The 18,362-nt window shown below is 42.2% G+C and overlaps 1 protein-coding gene across 1 annotated transcript in view; it reads left to right on the forward strand.

Moving 5' to 3' along the window:
• The first annotated feature begins 5,744 nt into the window (after positions 1-5,744).
• The window catches only part of MYOZ2 (myozenin 2), a 142,169-nt gene continuing 129,551 nt past the window's right edge, over positions 5,745-18,362 (forward strand). The window contains exon 1 of the mRNA XM_040347172.1: positions 5,745-5,821. Coding sequence (XP_040203106.1) covers positions 5,745-5,821 — 77 coding nt within the window. The remainder of the gene's footprint in view (positions 5,822-18,362) is intronic.

Below are 18,362 nucleotides of genomic sequence, written 5' to 3' on the forward strand. Positions count from 1 at the left end.
TTTTTTCCCATCGGTTAGGAATCAATCGGTTAAATTTAAAGCAAGTTGGCTTTTTTTTAACCTATGGTAAATAACCTATGGGGCCCACACACGATCGGTTTTGACCGATGGAAACCGTCCATCAGACCGTTGTCCTCTGTTTAACCTATCGTGTGTACGAGGCCTTAGTCTCTATTAAATCGTAAACCTGTCCAGATTTTGTTTGTAAAGTTTGCATTTGGCAGAACATAAATGCAATCAAGCCATAAAAAAACACTGGAGACAAACAGAGTGGCTTTTTTCAGGCATTGCTTCTTCTACACCAATATAAAGTAGTATACTGTGACCTGTATCAGCATGCCAATATATAAACTAGGGTTGTCCAGATACCGATACCAGTATCGGTATCGGGACCGATACCGAGTATTTGCGGGAGTACTCGTACTCGCGCAAATACCCCCGATGCCTAAATAGAATACTTTCCCCCCCCCGCCGCTGCCGCCGCATCGCGCCGCCGCATCGAGGGACATGGCTAGAGGGACATTGCTGCATATGTGAGGGACATGGCTGCATATGTGAGGGACATGGCTGCATATGTGAGGGACATGGCTAGAGGGACATTGCTGCATATGTGAGGGACATGGCTAGAGGGACATTGCTGCATATGTGAGGGACATGGCTAGAGGGACATGGCTGCATATGTGAGGGACATGGCTAGAGGGACATGGCTGCATATGTGAGGGACATGGCTAGAGGGACATGGCTGCATATGTGGGGGACATGGCTGCATATGGGGGGGACATGGCTGCATTTGGGGACACATTTAAAAAAAGTATCGGTATTCGGTATCGGCGACTACTTGAAAAAAAGTATCGGTACTTGTACTCGGTCCTAAAAAAGTGGTATCGGGACAACCCTAATATAAACTGAACATTGGATGCACGGAAGAGCACGGAAATTGAACATTTGGGGACCACTGACATACTATAAATCACTTTGGCATCCAGATCTTATGTTAGCTTTGTTTGATGAATGTATTTTGTTTTTTTTCCTTTATGAAGTTTGAATGTTTATTTTGATGTACTGATTGTCCATGGAAGATAAAAAAAAGACCACTTAGAAAACCCATGTTTGAGAAGATAAACTATGTGATTTAATAAATATTACTTTAGAGCACAAACGGAAGATGAATTAATGTTTTGATATGTGGGCTTTCGGATAATCACTTAATCTCTTTCTCTGTACAATTTTGCTTTAGATCCACTGAATTCAGGAGATTATAAGAAGACAAGGTCAAATAACAGGATATGTTGTCAAAAGTACCCAAAGGAAAGTGCCCATATGCTGCTTTTGTAAACAAGCGGTCTGAGAAATACAGATCATCACAAACTACACATCACCTATTTTTCCTCTCTTTATGATTTCATGGAAAATTCTAAATTATTATGTTACATAATCAGGCATTACATGTATACAGAGCATTAAATCAGAACATCCAACAGGCAATCATGTGATTGGCTGTTCAATCTTTTGCAGTTTATTTTAGTAAACTGCAAACTTAAAAATTGACTGGTTGTTATAGATTACTGCATTTCATACATCATCACAGTTCTTTACCTTGCCCTATAAAAAAAAAAGAACTAAAGGAAGTTAATGAAATCAGTATTGTGAATATGAATTCCTCCCAGTGGAGTGGAACCACATCAATATTTTTTTCCACAAATCCAATAAAATATATTAAATATAACATTTTATATCCTTACCTTTGTGCACGATTGTTCGCTAAGGTTTAGTTTTTTGCCCATTTAAAATTAAACATGTAAAACTTTATAGGAAACTTTTTCAATACTTTTTCAATACTGTACATGAGTTGTGGGAAGGAGGCTGTCCAAAAAAAAATAGCAAAGGTGCTTGCAAAGGTGGCTTTCCCAACACTCAGACATGTGTCTGCGGATTAAAGCAGTGTTCTGACTGTTTTTTTTTTAAAGTCAGCAGCTACAAATACTGTAGCTGCTGACTTAATATATATGGACACTTACCTTTCCAGGAAGCCCACGATGTCAGCACCCCAGCTGATTTTTGGATCGGCTGTCGGGTGCTGCCAACACCATTCGTTGTAAGGGAAACTGGCAGTGAAGCCTTTGGGCTTCACAGACGGTTCCCTACTGCGCTGCGCTTTCTGACTGGCCCAGTGGCGGAGGAAGGAGAAGGGGGGGTCGAACTTCAGAGGGACGGTGACACTTTTTGGTGGAACTCCGCTTTAAGTTGAAGTTTATAAACGAATGAGCACCCCTGGAGACAACTATAGCCCTGTAAATAGGTCTGGTGTCACTGATGTAAAGGAAGCAGTAAGGGGCTGTTCTATCCACTCTGGACAGAACATAGGTTGGACACCTTGACAGTAGGGGCACTGAAGGAAAGAAAGGGTTGCAAGGAAGGCAACACTTAAGCTGGCCATACATTATACAATCTTCTTAATCAATTTTTCTTTAAATTTACCTTCACCTATACACTTTAACGACCTGCAGATTTGCAAGTGGCCTCTCCCTGGCCACTTGTAAATAGATGTCTGTGGTGAACTTTGGGGCCCAAATTCTGTGCTTGAGTGTTCTAAAGAGAGTTCTGGAATCTGAAAAAGAAAAGGAAAACACTCTGTAGAACAAATTACATACCTCAAAATAGAGCCTGAGGTGAAGAGGCTCTCTTACAACTTTGGCTCAAGGGCCACTGGTAGTGAGACAGTGACCTGCAATAGCAAGGTGAGGTATGAACACCTGTGCCGTGTCCAGCAGGCTGAACAGGTAGGTAGTCAATGTTTTGCTAATGAAGAGCCAGATGGCAGAGCAGATGCAGCAGACCCAGAAATGGCAAGCAGCATACTGACTGGAGCTTGGCTGGCAGATGACAGGTTGCTGGCACTGACTAGGTAGGTAGGACTCCAGTCAAGGAGCACTTGGCAGATAGGATAAGGCAGGATGCGGAGTCAGGTGCAACAGGTCAGTAACAGGAGATCAGATCAGGCAGAAGAAGCAGGCAGTAGAGTAGTCAGGATACAAGCCAAAGTCAGCAGTGGTGGATCAGATTAGGTAAGGCAGGGGGTGAAGGCAGATTCCAAAGACAAGACGGAGTCAGGGTGGGTAGCATTCAAGTGTGGTCAGAGTCAAGTAGAGGAACTGGTAACATGGAGGACTACATCTCCAATGAGTCCTTGCAACTCCCAGCATCACTGGGCAATCCTCTTCTTCTGCTGGGCAGTGGGTGGGATTCCCAGGGCTGCAGCCAATAGCCTGTGGAGAGGGGAGAGAGCGAGGAGATGCAGAATCATTGCAGTGTGACTGAGCAATATAGACCATGCACAGCAGCACACGTCCCCACCTTCCTTTAAAGGGCCAACACTACCTGGATACAAATTTTCTCAGACTTTTCATTCTGTATCCTTGTTGCAGGTCAGTAAATAAAAAACTACATAGACAGACAGACAATACATGTTCTTAAAAGGAAGCCATTGTAAATCTCTCTCTGCAGATTGCCTTTAAGCCAATTTCAAGGATTTCATTCAAAACCTGATTATATATATATATATATATTGACAGTGATCTATTGGTGCAAACACAGAATTACAGTACAGTTGCACAAAATGTGTTTGAGGCAGCTGTTATGAAAGCAAATACCATGATGAAGTGGGAACATGTTCAAAGAGGTCGCAGTTGTGTGTCCTGTTCACACCCTAAAGGGCGGTTTAATCTTACAACAATCCATTAGAACTGAGAACTTTGCAGTTGGGAATTAAATATGATATCGTCTAAAGAAAGGACAAACACAATCAAATGTAGGCAATTCCCAGAGCCAAGAAAATAAGTAAACCTAAATACAATTGACATTTGCCTACAGTAGAGATGTATATAATATACAATTTACAGTAGACATCTTTGTCATCATTTTTCTCTTGGTGTCAGGAAAACTTTTCAGAAGTGATTCATGCTGCTAGCAGAGGACAGAACGGACACATGCTTTAAATTGAGTCAAGTACACACTACAGAGGGATATACTTTGTTCATATTTAATGTCTGAGGTTTAAAACCATTTTAACTGCTTGCCGACCGCCTCATGTAGGAGTATGGCGGCAGAGCGGCTCTCCTGTGCCAGATCATGCCTCTAGTACATGATCCAGCACTTGCGGGCAGGGGGCGCGCGCACCACCGGCGCGCCCAGTGCCGATCCTGGCCTCCCTGGGGCCCTAAGCAAAATGACATGTCACATTAAAGTTGAGAAGCGGGGGGGGGGGGCTGCCAAAAATGCGAGGGGGGGCACTGCCGACAGTGACATTAAAGATTAAAGTTGAGAAGTGGGGGAGGGGGTGTTCTGCTGTCGGAAATTATGTCTTACATTAAAGTGAGAAGCGGGGGGTGCTGACTTCTTATCTCTTCTCCCATGCAGCCAGCGAGTTAAGAAGTGGGGTGAGGGGCCAAAAATGACTTTTCACCAGGTGGGGCCACTAGTCATTTGGGGGGCCCTCCGCAGCTTTGCGGGGCCCTAAGCGGCTTGCATAGTGAGCCTATAGGGCGGATCGGCCATGGGCGCGCCTCCTGAACTGTGATTATTTACAGTACAGTGTGTCCCAGCCAATGATTGACAGCACCCGCTGATCGAAAAAGAGGATGACGGGATAGAGCTCTGTGAATGTACCGTATTTATCTTCATATAGCACGCACCGGCATATAGCGCGCACCCCCAACCTAGAAGGGAAATTTCAGAAAAAACAAGAAAATACTTACAGTTTGAATGCCCCTCGTCTGTGTCTTGCCCGGCGTCCATCAGCGGCCTTGTCCGGTCCGGCGTCCGTCTGCGGCCTTGGTGGTGTCCTCCCCGCTTCTCCCGCGCTATTTTTGAGCCGATCCCCGCTTCCCGCGCTGTTTTTGAACGCCGCCGCCGACATATACCGAGCGCAGTACACTCGGGCACGCTCGGCTCCTCTCGCATAAAGGCTAGGAGGCGGAACAGGGCGTGACCGCGAGCGGAGCCAAGCCGGGCCGAGTGTACCCGAGTGTACTGCGCTCGGTATATGTCCGCGGCGGCGTTCAAACACAGCACGGGAAGCGGGTATTGGCGTATATCGCGCACCCACGATTTTCCACTTATTTTAAGGGTAAAAAAGTGCGCGGTATACGCAGATAAATACGGTATATAATATGGAGCTCTGTCCTGTCAGCTGGAATGTGACAGTTTTTGTTTCCTTGCAAATCAGGGAATACAAACTGGCACACCCCTTAGTAAAAACAGCACACAGTGAATGCACCAAGCGCTGTTAGGCAGACACTTAACCTTTTTGATTGCCCTAGATGTTAACCCCTTCCCAGCCAGTGTCATTAGTAAAGTGACAGTGTATACAGCGCATCTGGAAAGTGTTCACATCGCTTCACTTTTTCCACATTTTGTTTTGTTACAGCCTTGTTCCAAAATGGATTCAATTCATTATTGTCCTCAAAAATTTACAAACAATACCCCATAATGACAATGTGGAAGAAGTTAATTTAAAATCTTTGCAAATTTATTAAAAATAAAAAAAATGCATAAATCACATATACATAAGTATTTACAGCCTTTGCCATAACACTTAAAAATTAAGCTCAGGTGTATCCTGTTTCCACTGATCATAATTGAGATGTTTCTATAACTTGATTGGAGTCCACCAGTGGTAAATTCAGTTGATTGAAAATGATTTGGAAATGCACACATTATATATAAGGTTCCACAGTTAACAGTTCATGTCAGAGCACAAACCAAGCCATGAAGTCCAAGGAATTGACCTCCGAGACAAGATTGTATTAAGGCACAGATTTGGGTAAGGATACAGAAAATTGTTTGCAGCATTGAAGGTCCCAATGAGCACAGTGGCCTCCATCATCCGTAAATAGAAGAAGTTTGGTACCACCAGGACTCTTCCTAGAGCGGGCTGCCCAGCCAAACTGAGCAATCGGGGGAGAAGGGCCTTAGTCAGGGAGTTGACCAAGAACCCAATGGTCACTCTGACAGAGCTCCAGCGTTTCTCTGTGGAGAGAGGAGAACCTTCTAGAAGAACAACCATCTCTGCAGCACTCCACCAATCAGGCTTGTATGGTAGAGTGGCCAGACGGAAGCCACTACTCAGTAAAAGGCACATTACAGCCTGCCTGGAGTTTGCCAAAAGGCACCTGTAGGACTTTTAGAGCATTAGAAACAAAATACTCTGGTCTGATGAAACAAAGATTGACTTCTTTGGCCTGAATGGCAAGCGTCATGTCTGGATGATACCAGGCACCACTCATCACCTGGCCAACACCATCCCTACAGTGAAGCATGGTGGCGGCAGCATCATGCTGTGAGGACTAGTCAGGCTTTATAGCAAAAAGTAAAAAATATTGTTTTTTTTTTCAAAATGTTTGGTCTTTTTTTGTTTGTAGCGCACAAAATAAAAAAAAACAGTGGTAATCAAATACCACCAAAATAAAGTTTTACAAATTTCATTTGTGTACAGCATTGCATGACCGCGCAATTGTCAGTTATAGTAACGCAGTGCCAAAAAGCAAAAAATAGCCTGGTCATGAAAGGGGGTAAATCTCTTGAAGTTCACGTTTCAGCTAGCATAGCATCAACAGTAAGTTATATTCTTGTAGTATCATTCCACCTAGTAAATTTAGTAGGAAATACAGAAAAATGAAGTTCACTGTACATGTAGTAAGAGTTTAAAAGGGTGAGTAAAGGGTTAATTATTTTGGTTGCCAACATAAAGTAATCACAATATTTTCTGGAACTATTTTGTTGCCCATCACTGGCTCATGGATATTCCAGGCTGCATGCTGTCCATATTCTACTGGTCAATAAGGAACTTGCTGATGACACTAGTGGTGGTAATAGGCAGCTCCCTTTCGCCTGTAGATAGTCGACACTGAATTACCCATGTAGAACATTGAGGTAAATTATTATTATTATTAGTTAAGGTACTTGTATAGTGCCGTCAATTTACGTAGCGCTTTACATATATACATTGTACATTCACGTGAGTCCCTACCCTCAAGTAGCTTACAATCTAAGGTCCCTAACGCACATTCATTTACTGGGGCCAATTTAGACAGAAGCCAATTAACCTAAAGCATGTCTTTGGAGTGTGGGAGGAAACCCACGCAGGCATAGGGAGAACATGTAAACTCCAGGCAGGTAGGGTCGTGTTTGGGATTCGAACCAGCGACCCCTTTTCCTGCTAGGCGAGAGTGCTACCCACTACACCACTGTAAATGGGTGTCTCCGGGCAATTAGGGAGGGTTTGAGGAGGACAGAGGTATACAGTAGAATAAAAATCACAGATGCCATTGACTAGTGCAGAACAAAACAATGGTTACCAACAGGGTGTTGGAAGAAGAACAGCAATCTACTTACATACTGTGACTGTGTATTTGCATTATAGCTGTCTATACCAGCAGGAGGCGCTGCAGCATTATAGTGTGTATTCTATGATATAATCTGCTCAGAGGAAGTACCATCCTTATTATGTTATATGCACTTGTTTTGTCTTCTCGTCCTGTTCTATGATAAAAGGCATGTAATGTATTTCTCCATACAGCAATAAAGCCGTATTGCTGTATACAAGAAGCTTCCAGCACATAATACAATGCTCAGCTAACAAAGAGCACACAGAGTAAACAATGTTACTATTCGATACGCGTGTTGCTGACGCAAGTGAAAACCAAAATTATTCTATAATAGTGAGTGTGCTGCAATCAGAAGAAAAGGTGTAAGACATCCAATGGTGTCTAGTCCTTAAAAAAATGAATGTGGTATGTGAAATGCGCTCCCCTGGTGGTTCATCTATCGCCACCTACTTCTGGGCAATAGTTTTAATTAGATATGTGCATTCCCGTTCGTACGAAAATGTTCATTTTCGTACCCGCAGAATAATGTGTACATACGAAAAAATTAAAGCACCAAAATACGAAAATGACGGGATTACGAATGAGCCGCATAATGAAAAAACCGCAAAAACGAACAAACGATCTGACAAAAATACGACAAAACGAAAACGGCAAAAGAACGAAAATGACATCTATAACAAAAGATTTGCATTCTGTATCCTGTTTGAATCCTCTCTCTGCTCGTATCCTCAGCCGCATCTCCACATGACACCTACAACAAAAGATTTGCATTCTGTATTTTGTTTGAATCCCCTCTCTGTTCGTATCCTCAGCCGTATGTTCACACGACATCCACAACAAAAGATTTGCCTTCTGTATCCTGTTTGAATCCCCTCTCTGCTAGTATCCTCAGCCGTATGTTCACACGACATCCACAACAAAAGATTTGCATTCTGTATCCTGTTTGAATCCCCTCTCTGCTCATATCCTCAGCCTTATGTTCACACAACATCCACAACAAAAGATTTGCACTCTGTATCTTGTTTGAATCCCTTTTCTGTTCGCACCCTCAGTCGTATGCTCATATGACATCCACAACAAAAGAGCCGCACTATGCATTTTGTTTGAATCCTTTCCCTGTCCGCATCCCCAGCCGTATATTCACACGACATCCACAACATAAGATTTGCATTCTGTTTCCTGTTTGAATCCCTTCTCTGTTCGCACCCTCAGTCGTATGCTCACACGACATCCACAACAAAAGACCCGCACCCTGTATTTTGAATTCCTTTTTTCTGTTCGTATTTTGGATTCAACAGAATGCAAATCTTTTGCCACAGATGTCACACGAACACACGACCGAAAACACCAAAAGAAAAAGGACCCAAAACACAGAATGCAAATCCCTTGCCACAGATGTAATTTTCGTTTTTTTGAATGGGCAGTGAGTGTAGTTAGTAAAGCAGCTTCTCTTTTGTGCTGAGTAGTACAGTAAAGCCAAATAAACTTTTCTGTGGATTTTCATCTGAAGGGAGATCAGTTGGCCAGACTTTTGAACCCAAAAATGGTTTTCTGATGGAGTTTAAAAACGAACACATTTTCTGAGAACGAACGGAAAACGATCGTTTTTATGTTTGTTGTTAAAAAAGTCTGACCAAGTGTATGGGGCTTAACAATCGTTAATATGGATGAGCCGCGTGTTGAAAGTGCCACGAATCCCGCAATATATTTACAAAAGTACAAAATGACAAAAATCCTTTTTCTGTTCGTATCTTCAGTCGCATGCCCACATGACATCCACAACAAATTGTCATAGATGTCACACGAACACACGACCGAAAACACGAACAGAAAAAGGAATCCAAAACACAGAATGCAAATCATTGACGAAAATTCACGAAAATTATTGTCTAACAAGTAACGAACATGAATTAAACAGAATAACGAACCATCCCGCATGTACGAAAATAAAACGGTAACGAAAATACGAAACGATCGGAATACGAAAAAATCTCGTCGTACGAAATACGAACGGGAACTAACAGGAAAACGAACAGGAAAACGGGCGTCTTACGAAAAACGAACGGAAACGAACCTACGGAACGATACGAAACAGAACAAAAAAAAAATTCTGTGCACATGTCTAGTTTTAATTATTAACCCCAATACATATCACCTCCATTTGACAATACACCGAATAAATATAAATGTGTATAAATGTGTGCCAAGTGCCAAGTGCTTATATACAGATATTCTTCTCAGAAAAAATGCAAAAAAACATACATACAGTATATGTGCTATACACTTATTAAATAGTGCTCTTATAAAGCATGTGTTCCCCTATGCCAGATTCAAAGAATCACTACCACAGAAACAAACAAATATTATAATAACCACAAAGAAATTTGAAATGTATATATGAAAAAAAACATGTGACAATTAGATAGAGGATTTCTAGATTGGTCCTCTTCTCATTAAAGTCCCAATATGCTAGCCAAGTGCTTATATAACGATCAATGCTTCTCCCGTGAGATGTTAAAACTAGTGCTGTCAAGCGATTAAAATTTCTAATCGCGATTAATCGCATTAATGTCATAGTTAACTCACGATTAATCACGCGATTAAGGAGGTTCACCCTTTAAAACATTTTTTTTTTGTTTTCTTATTTATTTTTTATTTTTTTATAATATTAAATTGTGGTTTTTTATTTTTTTACATTTTGATCACTTTTATTGCTGTCACAAGGAATGTAAACAACCCTTGTGACAGCAATAGGTGGTGACAGGTACTCTTTATGGAGGGATCGGGGTCTAAAAGACCTCCGAGCCCTCCTTTGCACTTCAAAGTATTCAGATTGCCGAAAACGGCGATTCTGAATACTGTGTACTTTTTTAAATCCGGCGCCATTGGCAGCCGAGAAACCCGGAAGTGACGTCATGACGCCGCTTCCGTGGTTTCAATGCGGAGACTGAATCAAAGCCGTTTACGGCTTAGTGTCAGTCTCCGCCTGGACACAGAAGGCGCCGGATGGAGGATCGGGTCTCCCGGTGGGACGGAAGGCCCGGTCAGAGCGGCGAAAGGCGGCGGGAGGGGGGGGATGTCCCCTCCCGCTCCTCCGGCATAACAACCGAGCGGCTTTTAGCCGCATCGGTTGTTATGTTTGGATAGCCGATCGCCGGCTCTAAACAACAGTACCGGGATAATGCCTGCGGCTGCAGGCATCATCCCGGTATAACCCCCGAACGCCGCCTCGTTAATCGCGCGATAAAAAAATTGACGGCGTTAACATGGGTTTGTGTTAACGCCGTTAATAACGCGTTTAACTGACAGCACTAGTTAAAACACAACGAAATTTCACCACTTCAGTGATATTCCCGTCACCGTTAGAAATGTCCACTCACCAGATCTCATTTAATAAGTGCCTTTGGTTCATTCCCAGGATAACCACTCCTCTTATTTGTATTTCCACCAACTGCCAGGTACCTTGGATATACTAGTGGGGTCTCTTTTTTTCCTCTTAGATAAGAAAAGTCCTTTCATAAGAGTCCATATCTACCTCTCTGTAACCCCGACTGGGTACCCCAAAAGGGAGGCCAAGTGCGCAATACAGTTTCACACGATGTTACTATTCCTCTTCTTTTTGATTTTGAATGGCCAAAACTCCAAGCATCACTATAGAAATAGACTGCTGGCTTTCATCCACACAATCCACAAGGGTCTCGAATGCAGTCCACAAATAAAATTGTTGTTTTAAATGTTTCTTGAATAAGTAGGAGGAGCAGGAGTGTCTAAAGGTCATGGGCAATGTTACATCACTTCCACGCACACCAAAATCGACAATCGAAAATCAAGACATTGACATAGTACTCAAACAAAAAGTTGACTAAATTAGCCACGTCCATGAAAGAGCCATCTAATGCTCAGGCTAACAATTTTAATCCTTACTCATCTGAACATTCAAACAAACGTTCTAACAAAGACCAGCAGCAGAGGACTAGAAGCTCAACCTTCTTATGTTTAACTACAGACAGGCTGGGAAAGAACTGGGTAATGTGACAGCTGTATATTGATTAGGAATTTATTTATTTTTTAACCCCTTTACGCTAACCATACGCAAATATGCGGCCCCACTGGACTGGGCTTTTTTTTCCATGGGGCCGCAAATTTGCGGATCTCCCTTTGTGCTGGGAGCACACAGAGACCGGGTTTTCACCGGGTGCCCCAGGCCCTGTTCCAACGATCGGGACTTGGAATGGCCAATTCCGGATCATCTGATCGCTGTGATAGCCTCTCATTGGCTATCACAGTGATCAGTCACTGTGAAGCCCACCCCTGTGTTTCTGTCTCTTGAATGGATGAGACAGATACATTGTATAATTCTCTGTCTTTGCAGAGTTTGAAAAAAAAGTGTGTGAAGAAAAAAATTATATTAATAATAAAAAAAATAAAAAAATACCTAGATCAAGGTTTGATCTAGGTCAGTGTTAGGTTTAGTGTATGGGTCAAGGTCAGGGTAAAGGGTCAAGGTCAGGATTTTTTTTTGGGGCAGGATTTTTTTTATTTTTATTAGTATCACACAACTGTTTTTTTCCGTCAGATTAAACTCTGAAGGATTTTCAGACGGAGTTCTGACGAAATTCTGCTCAAGCTGTCTTGCATACACACGGTCACACAAAATTTCGACCGTCAAGAATGCTGTGACGTGAAACACTATGACAAGCCGAGAAAATTAAGTTCTATGCTTCCGATCATGCGTCAAATTGTTTCCGAGCATGCCTGGTGTTTATTCCGTCAGAAAAGCATACAGACGATTGGAATTTCCGCTCAAATTTCCACTCGTGTGTACAAGGCATCAGTGTGTTTTAGGCAGGTTTAAAAAAAGCAAAATTATCACTATTGTTTCTTTGCTATACTACGGGTGAAAACAATAACTAACATACACAAATGTGGTATCGCTGTGATCGCCAGGAGCAGGAGAATCTTTTTTTTGGGTAGGTAATAGTAGTAGCATGAAAATATACAGGTCAATTAAAAAAAAAAAAAAAAGATTTTATTTTACTATTTTGGGCCAGTTTTCCTGTAATAATAAAATAAAATCAGGACCATTTACCACCAAATGAAAGCCCAGATTGTCCTGACAAAAACAAGGTAAAATCCACCTGGATGCACACAGTAGTTGTGATGATATGTATGGTTTTACTAACACAAGTCAAAATGGCAAAATTGGGCTTAGAGGGGTTGTCAAGGAAAAACATGTTTTTCATAATAAGCATCCTTTACCTGCAGACATTCCTCTTTTCACTTCCTCATTGTTCGTTTTTGCTCAGAAGTTGCTCTATTTCTTCTCTGTTCTGTTCACTTCCTGCTTGTCTGATTTTACTTACCACAGTAAAGGGAGGCTTTACTGCGGTGGTCAGTAAGGTGCTCACCCCCTCCTGGGAACTACATCTGGGTGGCAGGACGCTCTCTACGTGTTAGAGACTTCAAGGAGGTGTGAATTACTGGGCGTGCCGCAATGCATACTGGGAAATGTAGTTCTTACATGAACGAGCGCCGCAAACCAGGAAGTGAATGAGAGAACAGAAACTAGAATGCCGGAGGTGATATAGATGAAGGAATTTAATAGATATTTACTCGTTTTTTAACAGAATCATTACACTATTCTGTCTGTCTACCTTGCAGACATTAATTTTAGGCAAAAAAAATATTTTCTTTAGTGACCCTTTAAGCATTTAGATTTGTTTTACCCTTTGGCGTGAAGGCTTAGTTAAAATAATTACAGTGCCATCATCCAAATACAACAATAGAAAGGACAGTGTAAATGAAACACTGTGGGCCAGATTCAGAGAGAACTTACACCGACGTATCTGTTGTTACGTCGCGTAAGTTCTAGGATGCGTCGTCGTATCTATGCGCCGTATTCTTGAAACCAGATACGCCTGAATTCTGGCTCCATCCGACCGACGTAAGTCTCCTACGCCGTCGTATCTTGGGTGCATATTTACGCTGGCCGCTAGGGGCGCTTCCGTTGATTTACGTGTCGAATATGTAAATGACCTAGATACGCTGATTCAGGAACGTACTTGCGCCCGTCGCAGTGAGCTACGCCGTTTACGTATGGCGTACGTCCAGCGTAAGTTTACCCCTCATAAAGCAGGGGTAATTCATGTTATGGTATGGGCGCGGGAACAGCGTAGTATTTTACGTTGTTTACGTAAGTCGTACGTGAATGGGGCTGGGCGTAAGTTACGTTCACGCTGTACGCATTGAGCCGTCGTATCTTAGGGAGTATATGCAACGTGATTCTGAGCATGTGCGCGCATGCGCCGTTCGATCGGCCATTCTTTTACATGGGGTCACGCTTAATTTCAATAAATCACGCCCACTACCTGCCTACTTTGAATTAGGCGGGCTTACGCCGGCCCATTTACGTTACGCCGGCGAAAATATGGGAGCGAGTGCTTTGTGAATACTCAGCTTGCCTCTCAATGTTACGTCGGCGTAGCGCATATGAGATGCGCTACGCAGGCACAAAGATACGCTGATGTACCTGAATCTGTGTTTAGTATCAATTTAAGGAAAACATCCTTTTTTGGGTGCATTCTAATGCAATATCCTAAAGGGGATACAAGCTTCCTAAACGGAAAGGTAAATGTTTACTGGTAACATAAAAGCTGACATTATAATACATGCTTGTGATCAGATGGTTTTGTCAATTATATTGTGGAATTAATATCTGAGGCCGCGCTAATTGCATAAAAGCTGCATTTAAGAACATTACAGGAATTTGTATTTTTTTTTTCAAATGTTATCCTTTCCTTATAATTAAGATCTGTGGAATAAGATCCAGATCTTTCATCTTTACATCTTATCTGCCTCGAAAAAAAATATCTATATAATATATTAGGATATAGTACAAAAGCAAATTGTCAAACAATGTAAAACCAACACATCTCTAAAAAAATAAAACTGAGACCGAAATGGAAAATGGGAGATTAAAGCGGAGTTCCGGCCACAATTTCACTTTTTAAATATAAATACCCCTGTAATACACAAGCTTAATGTATTCTAGTAAAGTTGACCTGTAAACTAAGGTCCGTTTTGTTAGGTTGTTACAGCATTTAGACACTTTATAAAATAGAAATTGACTGGGGCCATCTTAAGTGTGGGCATCATGAAGCCCGACTGTGTGACTTCCTGGATTTCAGCCTTGCAGATCTCGCATATGCTCAGTGCTGCACAAGCAGTGTCAGATCAGGTTTCAGCACCTGTGCTGTCCAAGTCACATGATTCTTTGAGACTGGGGAGTGAACAGACTCCGGGAAAGTTACACCCACTACATTCCCAGGAGTCTGTGCGGTGAAGGTTAGGAAGCTTAAGCACCTAGGTGCAGGAAGTGGGAAGATTAACTATTAACAACACTTTGAAGGCATCTAAAAAAAAAAAAAAAAAAATTTGTAAAGGACTAATGACATTTTTTTAAAACTACTGATGTAATGTTATATTTATGGGTGGAACTCCACTTTAAACTTGCAAAGTGGTTAAAGCAGCTGTGTGGAGGTGACAGAAGGAGCCACTTAGTGGGAGGGACACAAAAGATGGACGCTCCCAGAAGTGTTGATTTCTGAGCTGGGTTTATTCCCTGTAAATGTTCTTACTTTATAGCTTTAAAAACACTGCAAATTGCATTAACCACTACATCCTCATAAATAGGAAATGAACAAAACCACAAAATGTGAGCTTATTAAATAAAATTTATGATCCAACCTGGACTTGGTCACTTGTTTGTGTAGATTTTACAGATACTAAACGTTTATTGCTTTTACATTTTCATTAACTGGGCTCACAGATCCTCTTTGTGTGTTTTTTTTTTTACTTTACAGCAAAACCACCCATGGTGCTTGAAAAATAAGCAACTAAATTTCAATATTTTTTCTACGAGAAGTCAACAGTTTAGCAGACAGAAGAACATGCCAATTGACGGGAGGGGATCTTACAGCACTAATGTTACTTTAACTTTTTTTGTAATTATAAGGACAGAATTTAAAGTGAAACTGAATTTGTTTTTTTAATAAAAAAACAGTCGCCTGTCTATCTCTGTCTTCAGTATTTTGAGGTACTGTTCCTAAAATATACTTGCAGCTTGGGAAACTTAGCATAAAGTCAAAACTCCTAACCTTCATTCTTGTTATGAAATAGTACCTTGGAAAAAACTTTATGGAGCCATAAAACTAGTATTTTCAGAAGGAGAGGTCATTGACAAACTTCAAACCTTCTCACAACTAGAGATGGGCTGATCACCCCCTGGTTTGCGCACCAGAACTCTCAAACATTCTAAAGTTTGGACCTGAACCGCGAACCCTAATAAAGTCTATGGGACCACAACTTGGAAATTAAAAGTGCCCATTTTAAAGGCTTATATGCAAGTTATTGATTTTATATCTTTAGTTTATGAATTTTCCATTTTACACCATTTTTTTTAAACCATTTTCAATTGTATACATTAAAGGGGATGTAAAGGTTTCTTTTTTAACAATAACAAACATGTCATACTTACCTCCACTGTGCAGCTAGTTTTGCACAGAGTGGTCCCGATCCTGCTGTTCTGGGGTCCCTCTGAGGCTGTCTCGGCTCCTCCCCGCAATAGCTAACCCCCTCTGGAAAGCATTGTCCCAAGGGGATTAGCTGCTACCAATCTATCCAATCAGTGCTGAGACTTTGTGGAGAAAAGGACGCCGGGGGACACGCAGAACAGGTGAACGGGCTCAGGTAAGTAAAACGAAGGGATGCATTAAGGTGAAAAAACACAAACCTTTACAACCCCTTTAACTTTGATTTCTATTTCTATATTCTGAATATACAATCTTAAATTTTTCACAATATGCATACATAAAAACAACTATTTTTGGGTATCCTGTAAACACGTCTCTAAACCATTGCAGTTGTATACATTAACTTTGATTTCTATATTTGAATATAGAGGGGTAGATTCAGATAGAAGATACAACGCCATATCTCCAGATACGCCGTCGTATCTCTGAGTCTGGCCGGTCATATCTATGCGCCTGATTCATAGAATCAGTTACGCATAGATTTCCCTAAGATCCGACTGGCGTAAGTGTTTTACACCGTCGTATCTTAGGCTGCATATTTACGCTGGCCGCTAGGTGGCGCTTCCATAGATTTACGCAAGGAATATGCAAATTAGCTAGATACGCCGATTCAGAAACGTACGTCCGGCCGGCGCATTTCTTTACGACGTTTACGTTAGGTTTTTTTTGGCGTATAGTTCCCCCTGCTATATGAGGCGTATCCTATGTTAAGTATGGCCGTCGTTCCCGCGTCGAGTTTTGAAAATGTTACGTCATTTGCGTAAGTCACGAATAGGGCTGGATGTAATTTACGTTCACGTCGAAAGCAATGACGATTTGCGGTGGAATTTCGAGCATGCGCACTGGGATTTTTTCACGAACGGCGCATGCGCCGTTCGTAAAAAACGTCAAATACGCGGGGTCACAGTTAATATACATAAAACACGCCCACATCATCCACATTTGAATTAGGCGGGCTTACGCCGACACAGATACGTTACGCCGCCGTAACTAAGGGCGCAAGCTGTTTCTGAATACAGAACTTGCGCCCTAAATTACGGCGGCGTAACGTATCTGAGATACGTTACGCCGGGCGCACAGATAGACGATTCTATCTGAATCTACCCCAGAGTCTAAAATGTTCTCAATCAATATGTATCTATCCAGGATCCCGAAATTGTCCAGACTCATACATTTTATGCAGCCTGGCAGAACAGGAAAGGAGGGGAGCAAACGCTTTGGGGTGGACAAGGGTCTCTTCCCGACAACCCTGGGTGATGGTTCTGGGGGTCTGCAGGCAGGGGGCTTATCAGAATCTGGAAACCCCCTTCAACAGAGGGGCCCCCAGATCCCGCCCCCTATGTGAACGAGTATGGGGTACATTGTACCCTTGCTCATTCACCCCCAAAAAGTGGCAAAAATAAATAAAGACAGGAGGCAGTTTTTGACAATTCTTTTATTAAAAAAACAATGTCACCCGATGTAGATCCATCATAAATCAAGATGCCCGTCGCACTGCCGTACCCAAAAAAAGAAAACATATGTTACGCTAACCTGTCTGCACCGTCGTTTGATAGTTCTTAAATAGGTAAGGGTGGGGCACATGATGACGCAACCTGGTGGCACCGCCCCCTTGTGATGTCACCAGGAAGGCAGTGCCACCAGGTGACGTCACCTGGTGGCCCTGCAACTTACCTATTTAAGAACTGTCAAATGGCAGAGCAACTATTCAGCAGTTAGCCTTTGTCAAGGGTGGAGCGTTTTTTTGGGTGTTGGAGGGGCCTTCACCCGTAACCTTCTAGAGGTTCTCTTGATGAAAGCAAGAACTGGCATTGCCTTAACAAAATGTAATTGATCTTTGGGTGTTGGAGTTGCCTTCACCCCATAACCCATAACCTTCTAGAGGTCATCTTGATGAAAGAAAGAATTGGCCTTGCTGTAAAAAAAATGTAATTTGATTCCTCGGTCAAACAGTTGCAGAAAAATTGGTCCTTGGGTATTAATTGTGCCCATGAAACATATGCCAAAATAATTATCACAAAGCTAGGCAACCTAGACAGTCTTGCAGAGAGGTCACCAGAGACAGACTCATCCTTTTATCTGTCAAAGCTCCGGCAGCACTGAATGCCCATTCAAAGAGTACCCTGGATACAGGGTGGCCGAGCAGCCCAATTGCATACTGGGCAAGTTCTGGCCAGTGGTCTATTCTCATGACCCAGAAACCCAGTGGATCGTCTACTGGAAAGCTCTCCATGTCTGTTTTAGCTCCTAGATAATCTTCCACCATATGATGCAGACGCTGCCCTCTGCGAGGGCAAGATGTGTTCCGAGACTTTCCCCTTGTTAAGATGGTAAAGGAGGGTTGCCAACCAATAATGTTTCTTCTCCTTGATGCCACAAATTCTCA

This window comes from Rana temporaria, chromosome 1 (genome assembly GCF_905171775.1).
Source record: "Rana temporaria chromosome 1, aRanTem1.1, whole genome shotgun sequence".
In the NCBI taxonomy this organism is placed as follows: domain Eukaryota; kingdom Metazoa; phylum Chordata; class Amphibia; order Anura; family Ranidae; genus Rana; species Rana temporaria.